Here is a 12,543-nt window from a genome sequence, read left to right as displayed (position 1 = left end):
GAAAGGAAAGGATCAGCTGGGTTTGGTGACTAGGAGTGTATTGGTGACCTCAGTGAGGGGGTTTCAGAGGCTTATAGGGACAGATACAGGTTGAAGTGGATTGTGGAGTGCGGGAGAGGTAGAAAGTAGTAAATACACTCCCTGCCAACACCACTTTCAGGAGACTGGTGTGAAGGGTAGGGGGTCAGTTAGGACAGTAGCTGGAGAAGGAATATGGATTCAAGGGAGAAGGGCTTTTTTCTTTTTAATGGAAGAGATCAGCAATGTGTTTAGATGCTGATGGAAGGAGCCAGAAAAAAGGAAAAGGAGAATATTGAGGTGAGACAAGAGATCCCCAAATGCCCAGGTGAGAAGACCAGATGAAACGGGGCACAGGAGCAAGGCTAGCTTCGGAGACAGGAGGGCAGCCTCCTCTTCTCCTCCCCTGGAAGAGGAAATGGCCCATGAGAAGCCGGTGAGTGAATGGGTTTGGTGGCAGAAAGTTGAGGAAATGCCCATCTGATGGTGCCTGTGTTCTCTGCTGAATGTGAGGAAGACAGGGTGGAGTTAGAGGTTAAAGAGAGAATCTAAGGGACGGGCACTGTGACTCACTTACACTTTAGGAGGGCAAGGCAGGAGGATTGGTGGAGCCCAGGAGTTCAAGACCAGCCTGGGCAACATAGTGAGACCCTGTCTCTACAAAAAAAAATTAAAAAGTAGCTGGGCGTGGTGGTGCGTGCCTGTGGTCCCAGCTACTCAGGAAGCTGAAGTGAGAGGATCACTTGAGTGTGGGATGTTGAGGCTGCAGTGAGCAGTGATCACTCCACTGCACTCCAGCCTGAGTGACACAGCAAGACTCTGTCTTAAAAAAAAAAAAAAGTGGCTGGCCTCGGTGGCTCACGCCTGTAATCCCAGCACTTTGGGAGGCCAAAGCAGGTGGATCACCTAAGGTCAGGAGTTTGAGACCAGCCTGGCCAACATAGTGAAGCCCCGTCTCTACTAAAAATACCTTAAACCCAGGAGGTGGATGTTGCAGTGAGCCGAGATTGCGCTAGTACACTCCAGCCTGGGCGACAGAGACTCCGCCTCAAAAAAAAAAAAAAACCTCAATAGTCACCTGTAGTCAACTCTTCCTCCTACTCCCACACCCTGGCAATCAGTGAACAGTTTCCTGTTCCTGTAGTTTTGCTTTTGCAAGATTGTCATATAAATGGAAGATTGTCATATAAATGGAAATGTATGGTAGCCTTTTCAGTCTGGTTTATTTTACTTAGCACAAAGCATTTGAGATTCATCTAGTCATGTGTATCAGTAGTTTGTTCCTTTTATTGTTGAGTGGTGGTCCATTGTTTGGATGTGCCAGAACATTTGGGCTGTTTCTAGTTTGGGGCATAAAATCACTATTAATATTCATGTACACAAATCACTATTAATATTCATGTACAAGTTTTGTGTGAACATAGATTTTCCTTACACTTGAATAAAGAGCTAGCAGTGGAATTTTTGGGTCATATAGTAAGTTTAATTTTGTAAGAAACTCAAACTTTTTCAAAGTGGCTGTCTCATCAGCAATAACCAAGAGGTTCCAGTTGTTCTACCTCCTCTCCAGCATTTGTTATTTTTGAAAGCCATTCTAAAAGGCATATTTTGATTTTTATTAGATCAGCATCGAAGATTTATATTATTAAACTATGTAAACAGGCCAGGTGTGAGAGTTCACGCCTATAATCTCTGCACTTTGAGAGGCCAAGGCAGGAGGATCACTTGAGCTCAGAAGTTCCAGACCAGCCTGGTCAGCATAGTGTGACTCTGTACCAAAAAAAAAAAAAAAAATCGGAAAAATACAGTGGCTCATGCCTGTAATTCTAGCTACTTGAGAGGTCAACGTGGGAGGATCGCTTTAGTCCAGGAGTTTGAGACCAGCCTGGACAACATTGGGAGACACTGTCTATTAAAAAAAATTAGCTGGGTGTGGTGGTGCCCTGTGATCCCAGCTACTAAGGAAGCTGAGGTGGGAGAGTCACTTACTTGAGCACAGGATGTGGATGCTGCAGTGAAACATGATCATGCCACTACACTCCAGCCTGGGTGACAGAGCAAGACTCCATCTCAAAAAAACTCCAATCTGTGCAACAGAGCAAGACTTTCTCAAAACAAAAAATGTAGACAGTAGTCCCGGTTAAGTCATGATTTTGGTTTTTCTTCTTCTCTTTCTTTAGTTTTCTGTGCATCTATTATATAATTAATTCATTCAGATTTTCTGCCAAAAATAGAAATCTCTTTTGCAATACATTTAGACAGATCAGGTCATTTGTCCATATGATCGTTTTCATGGAGACATATCTCAGGAGCCCTCCATCTCCCTGATTCCATCTGGATGGGGCACCCTGGAGGTCTGCTGCCTAGCTGTGCTCCTGAGCTCCTCATTCACCCTTATGCTCAGGGGCTCTCCCTGCCTGTTGTGCTGGGTCCCATGTTATCTTCTTTTCCGTTTCTCCTTTTAGTAAAGTACAACCTCCAGTTGCTTCCTGAGGGGTAGTCTTGAGACATGTATCTGAAAAGATCTCAATTCATACTTGCATAGCATTTGGCTAGGTATAGAATTCTAGATTGGAAATATTTTCTCTCAGATTTTGAAGGTCTTCATTATCTTATAGCTTCAAAGGTTGGTGTTGAGAAGTCTGATGAATGTTGAATTCCTAAAGCTCAGACTTTTTTGTTTGTATCTCTGGAAGTTTTTAGGTTCCGCTCTGTCCTCGGTGCTGTGAAATTTCTTGACAACAAAATCAGGGGCGAGTCCCCTTTATTCATTGTCCTGAACACTTGATGTTTCCTTCTCTACTGGAAACTCATGTTCTTCATCTCTGAGAACTTGTCTTGACAAAAAAGAAATGTATGTATTTGACATCTCTCCCTGCCTCCTAGTCTGTTGTCTCTGCTGCCTCTTTCAGAAACATCTAAACAATTTAGCTGTTGAAGCTCCTGACCTCTTCTCTGTTCTTTCTGGAAAATATTTTTTTCAAGTTTAGCTTGTACACTTTGATTAGATTTTGCATTCCTATTATTATGTTATTTTTATTTTAAGGCAAGGTCTCTTTCTGTTGCCCAGGCTGGAGTGCAGTGGCAGGATCATAGTTCACTGCAGCCTTGTTCCCAGACTCAAGTGATCCTCCTGCCTCAACCTCCGAAGCAGCTGAAACTACAGGTGTGTGCCACCACACTCAGCTAGTATTTCAATTTTTTGTGCAGACAGGATTTTAGGTGACCCAGACTGATGTTGAACTCCTAGGCTCAAACAGTCCTCCTGCCTTAGCCTACCAAAATGCTGGGATTACAGGCATGAGCTGCGGCACCTAGACTATATTTTTGTCAAGAATTAGTGGTGGTGGGTGTTTGAACATTTTTATTTGAGAGCCTCCTATTCTTATTTCATGAATGGAAAGTTTTATCTTTCTAAAGATATTATAGATTTTTTTAAAAAGACAGTTTCACTCTCGTTGACCAGGCTGGAGTGCAATGGCGTGATCTCACCTCACTGCAACCTCCAATTCCCAGGTTCAAGCAATTCTCCTGCCTTAGCCTCCCAAGTAGCTGGGATTACAGATGCCCGCCACCACGACCAGCTAATTTTTTGTACTTTTGGTAGAGACGGGGTTTTCACCATGTTGGCCGGGCTGGTCTTGAACGCCTGACCTCAGGGGATCCACACGCCTCCGCCTCGCAAAGTGCTGGGATTACAGGCATAAGCCACTGTGGCTGGTTCAATTATAGATTTTTTAGGTTGAGGTGTTGACAGATCTCACCTCAGCCTTTTCTCTCTCCTTGTCATGCAGCCCATAGGGGAGACTGTCAGGCCAGTGTGGGGACTAATGAATAAATGCTACACTGTGCCCACTCAGGTGGGTAAGGGCTGGCACTCCTCTACCCCTGGAGTGCGGTGGCTATGCTGGCCCCCTTGGCAGACACAGTAAGGGGGACTGCACCTGGAGAGGATGGTCCAGTCAGGGAAGGACTGCTCGCCACTCATAGCTGTGTGTCACCCCTCCCACCTCCCTTTGTGGAGACGCAAAGTCAAGAGTAGGAAGAAGCCAGCCTCTGAAGTAAGGCTTCCCCTGGAAGGCTCAGGGCTGGGGCTCTCTCCTATCAGAGCTCAGTTAGACCCAGTTAGACATGGCAGGGAGTCCCGGGGGTAGTGGCGGGCCCCCTCCAGGAAACTCACAAGGTTACCACAGCTCAACTGAAAAGGAAGAACTTCACAGGACTGCGACACCCCAGTGTGAGAACGGGAGGATGAGGTGCTCTGAAGGCCTTTCTGCCCACAGTCTGCCCTCCTGCAGGTCATGATCCCCAGGGGACCTGGAGGACTGAATGATGCTGCCCCCGAGGAGGCTGCTGTCTTGTCTTAGGAGGGAGAGCAGGTGAAGTCCCTATGGGAGGAAGCACCTAGCCCCATTCCTGCTGAGCAAGAAGAGGTGGCAGGGACCCCAGACTGGGAGGTAAGGACAGCCCGGGGCTTCAACTGGAATGTCTCCAGCATGAGTCCGACTGAGCAGCCACGGAGCACTGCAGAGTGGGAGGCAGCAGGGCAGGGAGGCAGTACTGGAGGCTGGCTCAACCTCAAGACCAGCAGGCCAAGCTGCTGTCCCAGGGGAGTGAGGACATCTGTGCAGAGCTGAGAGGCAGCAGCCATGTGTGAACAGACTGGGCCTCATCCTGGCCCCACCGACTTCTTGCAGACAGAGCCTGTTTCCCTGTCTGTGTAACACAGAACCTGCCTGATCTCACTGCTGGGTTCTTCTTCCTCCTGCCAGGAAAATAAAAAGGTTCAAAAGGAAATTGCTGGGTATCCATCTGGTAAGACCACAGGCCCAGTGTGCTGCAGGGGGCTGCTTCCACCCTACTTCTCAGCGACTGCTAGGGTCTCACACACCCCAGCCCTTTCCCACCTTCCTGAGCTGTGGAGGGGAGGGAAGCAGCCCAGGAGTCAGGTACCTGGACCTTCCTAGGAGCCTCCTTGGGTGGGCAGGAACTCCGGGCCACTCCCCTGAGCTGGCTGCATCCCTACCTTTCACCACAGCTGACCTGGCCCCTGGGCATCACAGAGGGAGGTTTGCTCCCAGCAGGGGACTCAAAAGGCTGCCGGTTTCTACTTTGCAGAGGCCTCTGAGGACAGCAAAGAGCATAAGGCCCTGGGACTGGTTCCCCGTGCTCATGACAGAGCTCTGCCTGGACTGGCTCTCAGCTTCCAACACCCTCAAGACTCAGAACTGTGAAGAAAAAGTTTCCAATAATTCCAAGAGTTGCTGCTGCTATAGGCCCTGCTGCTGCCTTTTGGGGCCTCCGTCTTCAGAGAAACCCAGTGTGGCTTCATCCACATTCCCTGTCCCCACAGCTGCAGGAACAGCACTTCCTGCCACCGAGCCATGTCACCACAATGGATTGTCTCTGGAAGGGACAAGGGGGCCCTGGCCGGCCTTCCGACTGACTTGGTGCCAGGGGATGGACCAACGTCCCTCTTGTGCTGACAGCCGGGCTGCACCCTGGCAAGAGGGCATTTACAGAAATGCTGGCGGGAACCGCTGCCAGGGATGCTGTAGGGTCCTCTGGCAAAAGAGGTCTCAGGTGGCTTCTCAGAGTGTCTGTGGTTCTCTATCCCAGGCTGTTCCCTAAGAGGGTCTGCCCAGGACTCAGGTAAGCAGATGCTCATTAGAAACTCTTGGGCACTGCCTGTGTGCCCAGCCCAGCCCATTGTGTCGGCGAGGACAGCGGCCCCTGCCTTTGGTGGGCTCCAGGCCAGCAAGGGCTACAGCCCCAGAAGGCAGAGCAGGAAGACAGGACTCGGGGCAGCTGAAGCAGCCTTCTCATTGGCAGAAGGGAAACAGAAGCCCAGGGTCACTTGGGGTAATGGCAGAGCCAGGACTAGGGTCAGGGTCTCTGGCTCTCAGCTTGTCCATGCCACCACCTCCTCCTCTGCCCGCCCCAGTGCCTCATAGGCCCAAGGTTGACTCCTGTCCCTAGGGCAGGCCTGTGGCCCACAGGGCTCATGCATGGCCCCTGGCCAAGCCTGTGGGCCCTGCCTGACCCCCTACCGGGAGGATGGCACCTAGGGTTGGAGCCCAGCAAGTGTTCTCCAGCTCCAGCCTGGCCCTGAGGGCAAACTCGCCACTGGTCAGGGGTCTGGACAGCAGCATGTCTGAGGACCCAGAGAGGTGGCCAGTCGTGTGGTGAGGTGACAGAGGCTGAGGGCGGTGGCTTAGTCCTGGGCTTCCATGGGGCCTTGGGGCCTTCCCAGGGAACGTTCTGGCACCTGCTGACTGAGCTCTGGGAGGTAGCCCTGGCATCTAGGTCCCTGATGCCATGATTTGTCTTCCTTTTTGGAGTGTCATATATGAAAGGAGGTAACTGTTGTGATGGTGCTGGCGGGACCGCTGCCCCTGATGGGGGGTGGGCTGAGTTAGGCCTGAAATGTGGGCCTCCAGGCTGAGTCCTGCCCTCTCCACCACACTCAGGGCTGACACCTCTAGTCAGCCCATTCTGGCTCCTTCCCCCAGATGCCAGAACAATGTAGTTCTTGTCACCAATCTGGGCAGAGTTGGGTCAGTGGGGGACATGGGATTATGGGCAAGGCTAGCTGACATCTGCTTAACCTCAATATACCCGTCTCAAACGCGGCCAGGTGGTGGGGTAAGCAGGAATGAGGCAGGGGTGGGACTGCCCTGGGGAGGATGTTGCCAACCAGGGCCTGGGCAGGGGACCCAAGTTGGAACTACCACATTGCTTTATTGTACATCAGGGCCCCTGGCTAGGGAGCAGGCTGGGGACTAGGTACCCCATTCTAGCGGGGCACAGCACAAAGCTCGTAGGGGGATGGGGTCACCAGGAAAGCAAAGACACCCTGGTGGCTGGGCCGGGGCTGTCCGGCGGGCACCGAGAAGCTGAAGCGCTGCAGCAGGCAGGTGAAGAAGAGGAAGAGCTCCATGCGGGCCAGGGGCTCCCCGAGGCATGCACGGCGGCCTGTGGGGAGGGGAGGGGTGTCAGTGAGCCTGCCTCCCGGGCAGGACCCCTGCAAGATTCCACAGAAGGGGACAGGGAGCCGGGCTCCCCACAGGCACCTGCTGAGAAAGGCAGGAAGGCCTCTGGCTTCACAAAGTGGCCCTGAGCATCCAGGAAGTGTTCGGGGTGGAAGCGGAAGGGCTTCTCCCAGACGGCCTCATCCTTCAGCACTGATGACAGGTTGGTGAAGAGCGTTGTCCCCTGGGAAGGAGATGCAGGGTGAGAGTGGGGACTGGGCTCTAAGATGTTGGTACCCCTGCCACCAAACACACAGGGGACACACACTACCTGGCACACAGCTGGACTCTCAACTAGTCCTGCACCTAACTAAGAAGCTCCTGAGCACCCTCTCTGACCCCATGGCAGGGCGCAGTCACACCTCTCAGGAGCACCCACGCTGCTCCCTCTCCCTACAGGCATTGGGCCGTCCGACATTCTGGCAGGTCCTGATCTGTCTACCCCACTAGACTGGGGTTCTGTATGGACAGGCTAGCCCTGCCTCTACTCTGGACCCCACAACCAAGCTGGGACAGTTGATGTGATGGCATTGAGGACTGGGTGGCCAGGGTTCCTAGATTGGGCCCACCTGGTAGTGGCCATGCTGGGGCTACCACCAGGGGCTGGTGCTGAGCTGGGGTGAGGAGGGCTCCAGGCCTACCTTAGGGATGAGGAAGCCCTGCACTTCGATGTCACGGGATGTCATATGGGTCACACCCAGGGGGACGATGTCCCCAAAGCGCTGCACCTCGTGAATCACGGCAGTGGTGTAGGGCATGCGAGCCTGGTCACCCATCTCAGGTCGCCGCGCCTGTCCTATCACGTCGTCGATCTCCTGTTGGACACGGCCTGGACAGACATGCGTCCCCACAATGGGTCAGCACCTAGGGGGTGGCCCTGACACTTTGCGTCCTGTGTTGGAGGAGGTCAGGCTTACAGGAGCCTGTTCAAGACTGTGCTGGGAGCCCCGGGTGTCCCAGCTAAGTTCACGGGCCCCCACCTGTACCCTTCCTCCCTCGCCCCCTGCACTCGGCCCCAGCTGGACTCACGCTGCACATCCGGGTGCAGGATCATGAGCAGGAGGCCCCAGGCCAGTGTGGTCGAGGTGGTCACCATCCCAGCAGAGAACAGGTCAGCCACCACCATGCGCAGGTTCTCTTCATTGAAGCTACTCTCAGGGTTCCCCTTGGCCTGAGCAGGGCCAAGAGGGTGCTCAGGGGACATATTGGGGTAGCCCCCTAATGACCTCCCATTCTGTACCTGTCAGCCCAGATGCTGCTTGCCGGGATGCCCTGGCCCCACCTTTTGCCCAGCCTCCCCTCATTCCTCCTGGGATGTTCAATCCACCACCCTTGCTCCCCACCGTGGCAGCCGCTCTCACCTTCTCCATCTCTGCCAGGAAGGCCTCAGTCAGGTCTCGGGGTGGCTGGGCTGGGTCCCAGGTCATCCTGTGCTCGGTCAGCAGCTCATCCAGCTGGGTCAGGAAAGCCTTTTGGGAGCGTAGGACCTTGCCAGCCAGCGCTGGGATGCGCAGGAGGAGGGGGACGGCATTCAGCACCTACACCAGACACAGAACGGGGTCTCAATCTCTCCTGTGCCCTGTGTTCACCTGGACCAGTCTCAGGCCCCAGCTGTCTCCAGGGAAGACCCAGGGTCTGCCTGTCTTTACCACTGACCTCTCCAAGTGCCAGCCTCCACCCTCTCTCCTTGCCCTGGGCTGCCAGAAGAGAAACCCAAAATCGAAATCTCCACCATGGACAGGGGGCACAGTCCTTGGCCTTTCTTGGTGCCCCCTGACCCGGGCACACCTCTCCTATGACCTTGTCTGAGATTTTCCCTCCTCCTCCAGGCCCTTCCTCTAGCAGTGGACTCTCTAGGAATGTCCTTTCCCAAACCCTCTGCAAATCCTGTTCCTCGGAGACCCCACTGCAGCCCTGGCACTTCTCAGGAGCTCGCCCTGCAGAGACTCCGGGGTCCATCGCTCTGCACCTCACGCAATAAGCCTGACTCCTCCTTCAGTGCCTCATATGTTAGGTCAAACAGCCTGAGGAAGCGAGGGTCGTCGTATTCGAAGCGGCGCCCATAGGTGAGGGAGGCGATCACGTTGCTCACTGCTTTATCCAGGAGGCTGTTTGGGCTAAAGGGTCGTCCTGGGGGCGGGAGATGCGGGTCAGGGGTCACCTTCGCTGTCCCCCACCTTCCCAGTTCCCGCCTTGTGCCCCTCTGCCCATCACCCACCGGCTTGGTCGGCGAAGGCGGCACAGAGGCAGGCGGCCTCCTCGGTCACCCATTGCTCCAGCGACTTCTTGCCCAGGCCCAAGTTGCGCAAGGTAGACACGGAGAAGCGCCTCTGCTCGCGCCACGCGGGCCCGTAGCGCGCCAGGAACACCCCTGGGGGCAGGACAGGCAGGTGCGAGTGGCCATGAAGTCCTTGGCCCCACCCTCTGCCACCCACTCCAACCCAGCGCTACCCAAGGTCTCCAGCAGCCCCTCGCCTGGTCCAGCTGGGCACAGGGCCCACTCTGCTTATCTGCCTTGCTTCCCTGGCTGGGGCAGGTTTTTGCCCCACCTCTTCTCTGCCCACCCTGACCGCCTTTCCACTCAGGGAAGATCCCGCATGCCCCCTCCCACCTACACTGAGCCCACGCACAGGCGCTGACGCCGTCCCCCTCTTCGACACCTGATTCCAGCTGGGAAAGGCGTCATCCTCACCCACCCGGCTCCTGGCGGGTCTGGGCAGTGGCCCCGCCCACTCGTCACAAGCCCCGACCTCATCCCCAGGCTCACACCTCCCCAGTGCAGGTGGTTTCCTGGCCCGCTGGCCCCACTGGCTGGCCTTTCTGTTTCACATCCACGACCCCGCGCCCTCTCCGCCCAGCTCGGACTTCGGTCACCGCCCGCCCACCCAGGGCCCACGGAAATGAGGTCTCTGTGCCCACCGCCACTTGCCTTGGGAGCGTGGCCCAAAACCCAGGACCTGGTTGATGGGCACAGGTGGGCGGTCGGCTGTGTCCTCGCCGTAGGTCACCAGCGCCTCGCGCACGGCCGCCAGCCCGTTGAGCACGACCACCGGCGTCCAGGCCAGCTGCAGGCTGAACACGTCCCCGAAGCGGCGCCGCAACTGCAGAGGGAGGGTCAGGGCCTCCGTCAAGCCAGGGTCCCCCCAGACTGCAGGTCCTAGTCCTATTTGAGCCTTGGGCTACCCCCGGGGCTACCAGGAGTGAGCAGGTGGAAGGAGGAGACCTGGCCTCATGATCCTGAGGTGGGGGTGGGGTTCACACCTTCTATAATGGAGGAACTCAGTTTGGCTGCATCACCCGGCTATGACCTTTTAAGGGTCACCAAAATTGCCAATAGACCCCAGTTAGCATCCCATTTTACAGATGATGGTCCATGCCAGTGAGCAGTGAGGCCTGAGGACCCACAGTGCAAAAGGTTTGAACCAGGTCACTGCACACCCTTCATCCTTGATTTCCTGATTTAAACGGCACTCAGGACCCTGACTTGTCTTCCATTCGTAAGTCCTTTCCTTCTGGTGTCAGCAGAAGGGACTTTGTGCTCCATAACATATTGTGCCCAATGGGCTTGCACGCCCACTGCCAAGTCCAGCTCCACCTCCAGGCCCTTGCCCTACTCTTCCTTGGTTTTTGGAAAATCCAGTCCTTCATGCCATGCACAAATGCCCTCCCCCAGGAAGTCCCCCAAACCTGCTTCCCCTTCTCAGCCTGGCTTCTGGTCCAGCCTGTGGTTTCACCCACCACCCATGTTTGCTGCTGGTGGGGGATCCTCAGGACCTCTGCCACCCTCCAGGACCTCCTCCCTCACCTGGTCGAAGCAGTATGGTGTGTTCTTGAAGTCCACATGCAGCAGGTTGCCCAGCCCCGGCAGTGGCAGGGGACCTGGCGGGTAGCGTGCAGCCCAGCGTTGGCGCCGGTGCATCAGGTCCACCAGGAGCAGGAAGATGGCCACTGTCACAGCCAGGGGCACCAGTGCATCTAGCTCCATAGCTGCCTCACTGCCCCCTGGGCTCCTCTGGACACACCTGGCTCCCCCACCGCACCAGGCACAGAGGACCAAGCAGGACACTCTCGGCACACCAAGTGCGTGATCATTCCCTTATAAAGGAAGCTGATCATGGCCTTTGCCCTCTGCTGTGAGCCAATCTGCTGTTTTGATTGTACTGCCAGTGGGTACAGGGTCAGGCCAGGGCGGGTAGGGGCTGCTCCAGAGGTCTTTGCCCCTGCTGCCCGCTCCAGGCCCTTACCCAGGGTAGGGTGGTGGAGGGGCCTGGTTGGAGAAGTCACTCCCTCTCTGCTCTCCCAGCTTCTCAAGCCCGCACAGGCTTCTGGGATAACCAAGGTCTCATTGCACCCTGCCATCCACCTCTCTGCTAGGCTCATACACCCTAATGTGGTCACAACCCCTCCTCCAGAACATGGCCTTCTCCTTTCCTTACCCCACCTACCCATTCCAGAGTGGCCTTTACCACCCTTATCTGTCACTGGCACTTACCTGGGGCCTTAGGGAGCTCATGATGATCAGAGGCGCCATGGGCCTGGTCCCTTCGCTTCACACTGCACTCTTGACATGCACAGACGCTATGCACACCCCTGATGGTGCACAGACCTCTTGTCCACTCCCAGACACTTGTCCACACTTGCAGGGACACGATCACACACCCACAAAATCACCCACACGAAGACAGTACTCACATGCACACAGACTCACACTGACACTCGGCACACGCATTGTCACACACACACATGCAGACCCAGCACCAAGTACTGCGCTTCTCAGCCATGCCTGAGGTTTCCTGCGTGGGATTTCTCCTGTCCAGAGGCTGCTCCCAGTGAGCCTCAAAGCTGTCACCTGGATCCCAGCCCAGCCCGCATTCCTGGGCTCCGGCCTGGCCATGGCTTCTTGTTTGCAACAGGGCTGTTCCCAGAGCTTCCAGTTAGTAACCTGAAGGCCCTTGCCCCAGCCTGTGACAACATCCTTCAGGGCTGCCTGAGGGCCGTTGTCCTCCACTGCTTTCTGGCCTCCATGTTTCTGATTAGAAATCTGGTGGGAACGTTATGGAGGATCCTTTGTTCAGGATATGTTGACTTAAAAAAAAAAAAAAAAAAGGGTCTTACTCTGTTGCCCAGGCTGGAGTGCAGTGGCAGGATCACGGCTCACTGCAGTCGTGACCTCAAGTAGACCTCCTGCCTCCCAAGTAGCTGGGACTACAGGCACCACTGAGCCCAAATAATTTCGTTTTGTTTTTGAGACGGAGTTTTGCTCTTGTCGCCCAGGCTGGAGTGCAAGGACGGAATCTCGGCTCATTGCAACCTCTGCCTCCAGGGTTCAAGTGATTCTCCTGCCTCAGCCTCCAGAGTAGCTGGGATTACAGGCACCCACCAACCATGCCTGGCTGATTTTTTTGTATTTTTAGTAGAGACAGGGTTTCACCATGTTGGCCAGGCTGGTCTCGAACTCCTGACCTCAGGTGATCCACCTGCCTTGGCCTCCCAA

The 12,543-nt window shown here is 55.1% G+C and overlaps 2 protein-coding genes across 3 annotated transcripts in view; one reads left to right on the top strand and one right to left on the bottom strand.

Moving 5' to 3' along the window:
* The window catches only part of SMDT1 (single-pass membrane protein with aspartate-rich tail 1), a 43,337-nt gene extending 37,474 nt beyond the window's left edge, over positions 1-5,863 (top strand). The window contains exons 2-4 of the mRNA XM_011978743.1: positions 4,317-4,397; positions 4,791-4,833; positions 5,137-5,863. Coding sequence (XP_011834133.1) covers positions 4,348-4,397; positions 4,791-4,833; positions 5,137-5,649 — 606 coding nt within the window. The 5' untranslated portion in view covers positions 4,317-4,347 and the 3' untranslated portion in view covers positions 5,650-5,863. The remainder of the gene's footprint in view (positions 1-4,316; positions 4,398-4,790; positions 4,834-5,136) is intronic.
* Positions 5,864-6,739: 876 nt separating this feature from the next.
* Positions 6,740-11,678, bottom strand: LOC105538801 (cytochrome P450 2D17). 2 transcript variants are annotated; one of them, XM_011978741.1, is made up of 9 exons: positions 10,855-11,678; positions 9,979-10,150; positions 9,268-9,420; positions 9,019-9,179; positions 8,411-8,587; positions 8,079-8,220; positions 7,691-7,878; positions 7,092-7,233; positions 6,740-6,993 (listed from the first exon to the last, which is right to left on the bottom strand). In XM_011978741.1, the coding sequence occupies exons 1-9, from the start codon at positions 11,032-11,034 to the stop codon at positions 6,815-6,817; spliced, it is 1,494 nt and encodes a 497-aa protein (XP_011834131.1). In that variant the 5' UTR covers positions 11,035-11,678; the 3' UTR covers positions 6,740-6,814. The 2 variants fall into 2 exon arrangements, with proteins under 2 accessions (XP_011834131.1, XP_011834132.1); XM_011978742.1 differs by lacking the exon at positions 9,268-9,420.
* Between the last annotated feature and the right edge of the window lie 865 nt (positions 11,679-12,543).

The sequence above is a fragment of the Mandrillus leucophaeus genome, unplaced genomic scaffold (genome assembly GCF_000951045.1).
Source record: "Mandrillus leucophaeus isolate KB7577 unplaced genomic scaffold, Mleu.le_1.0 Scaffold2, whole genome shotgun sequence".
Taxonomy (NCBI): Eukaryota; Metazoa; Chordata; class Mammalia; order Primates; family Cercopithecidae; genus Mandrillus; species Mandrillus leucophaeus.
Note: the sequence above shows the minus strand (reverse complement) of the source record. Positions and strands in the feature narration are given on the sequence as shown.

What these genes read in the sequence shown, in the direction of transcription:
- LOC105538801 (XM_011978741.1), bottom strand. Translation starts at nt 11,034, where the DNA reads ATGGAGCTAGATGCACTGGTGCCCCTGGCTGTGACAGTGGCCATCTTC. An exon ending in AGTCAGGCTTATTGCGTGAG is followed by an intron (nt 8,588 to 9,018) that starts GTGCAGAGCGAT and finishes TGTCTGGTGTAG; the next exon opens with GTGCTGAATGCCGTCCCCCT. An exon ending in AGGGCTTCCTCATCCCTAAG is followed by an intron (nt 7,234 to 7,690) that starts GTAGGCCTGGAG and finishes TCTCCTTCCCAG; the next exon opens with GGGACAACGCTCTTCACCAA.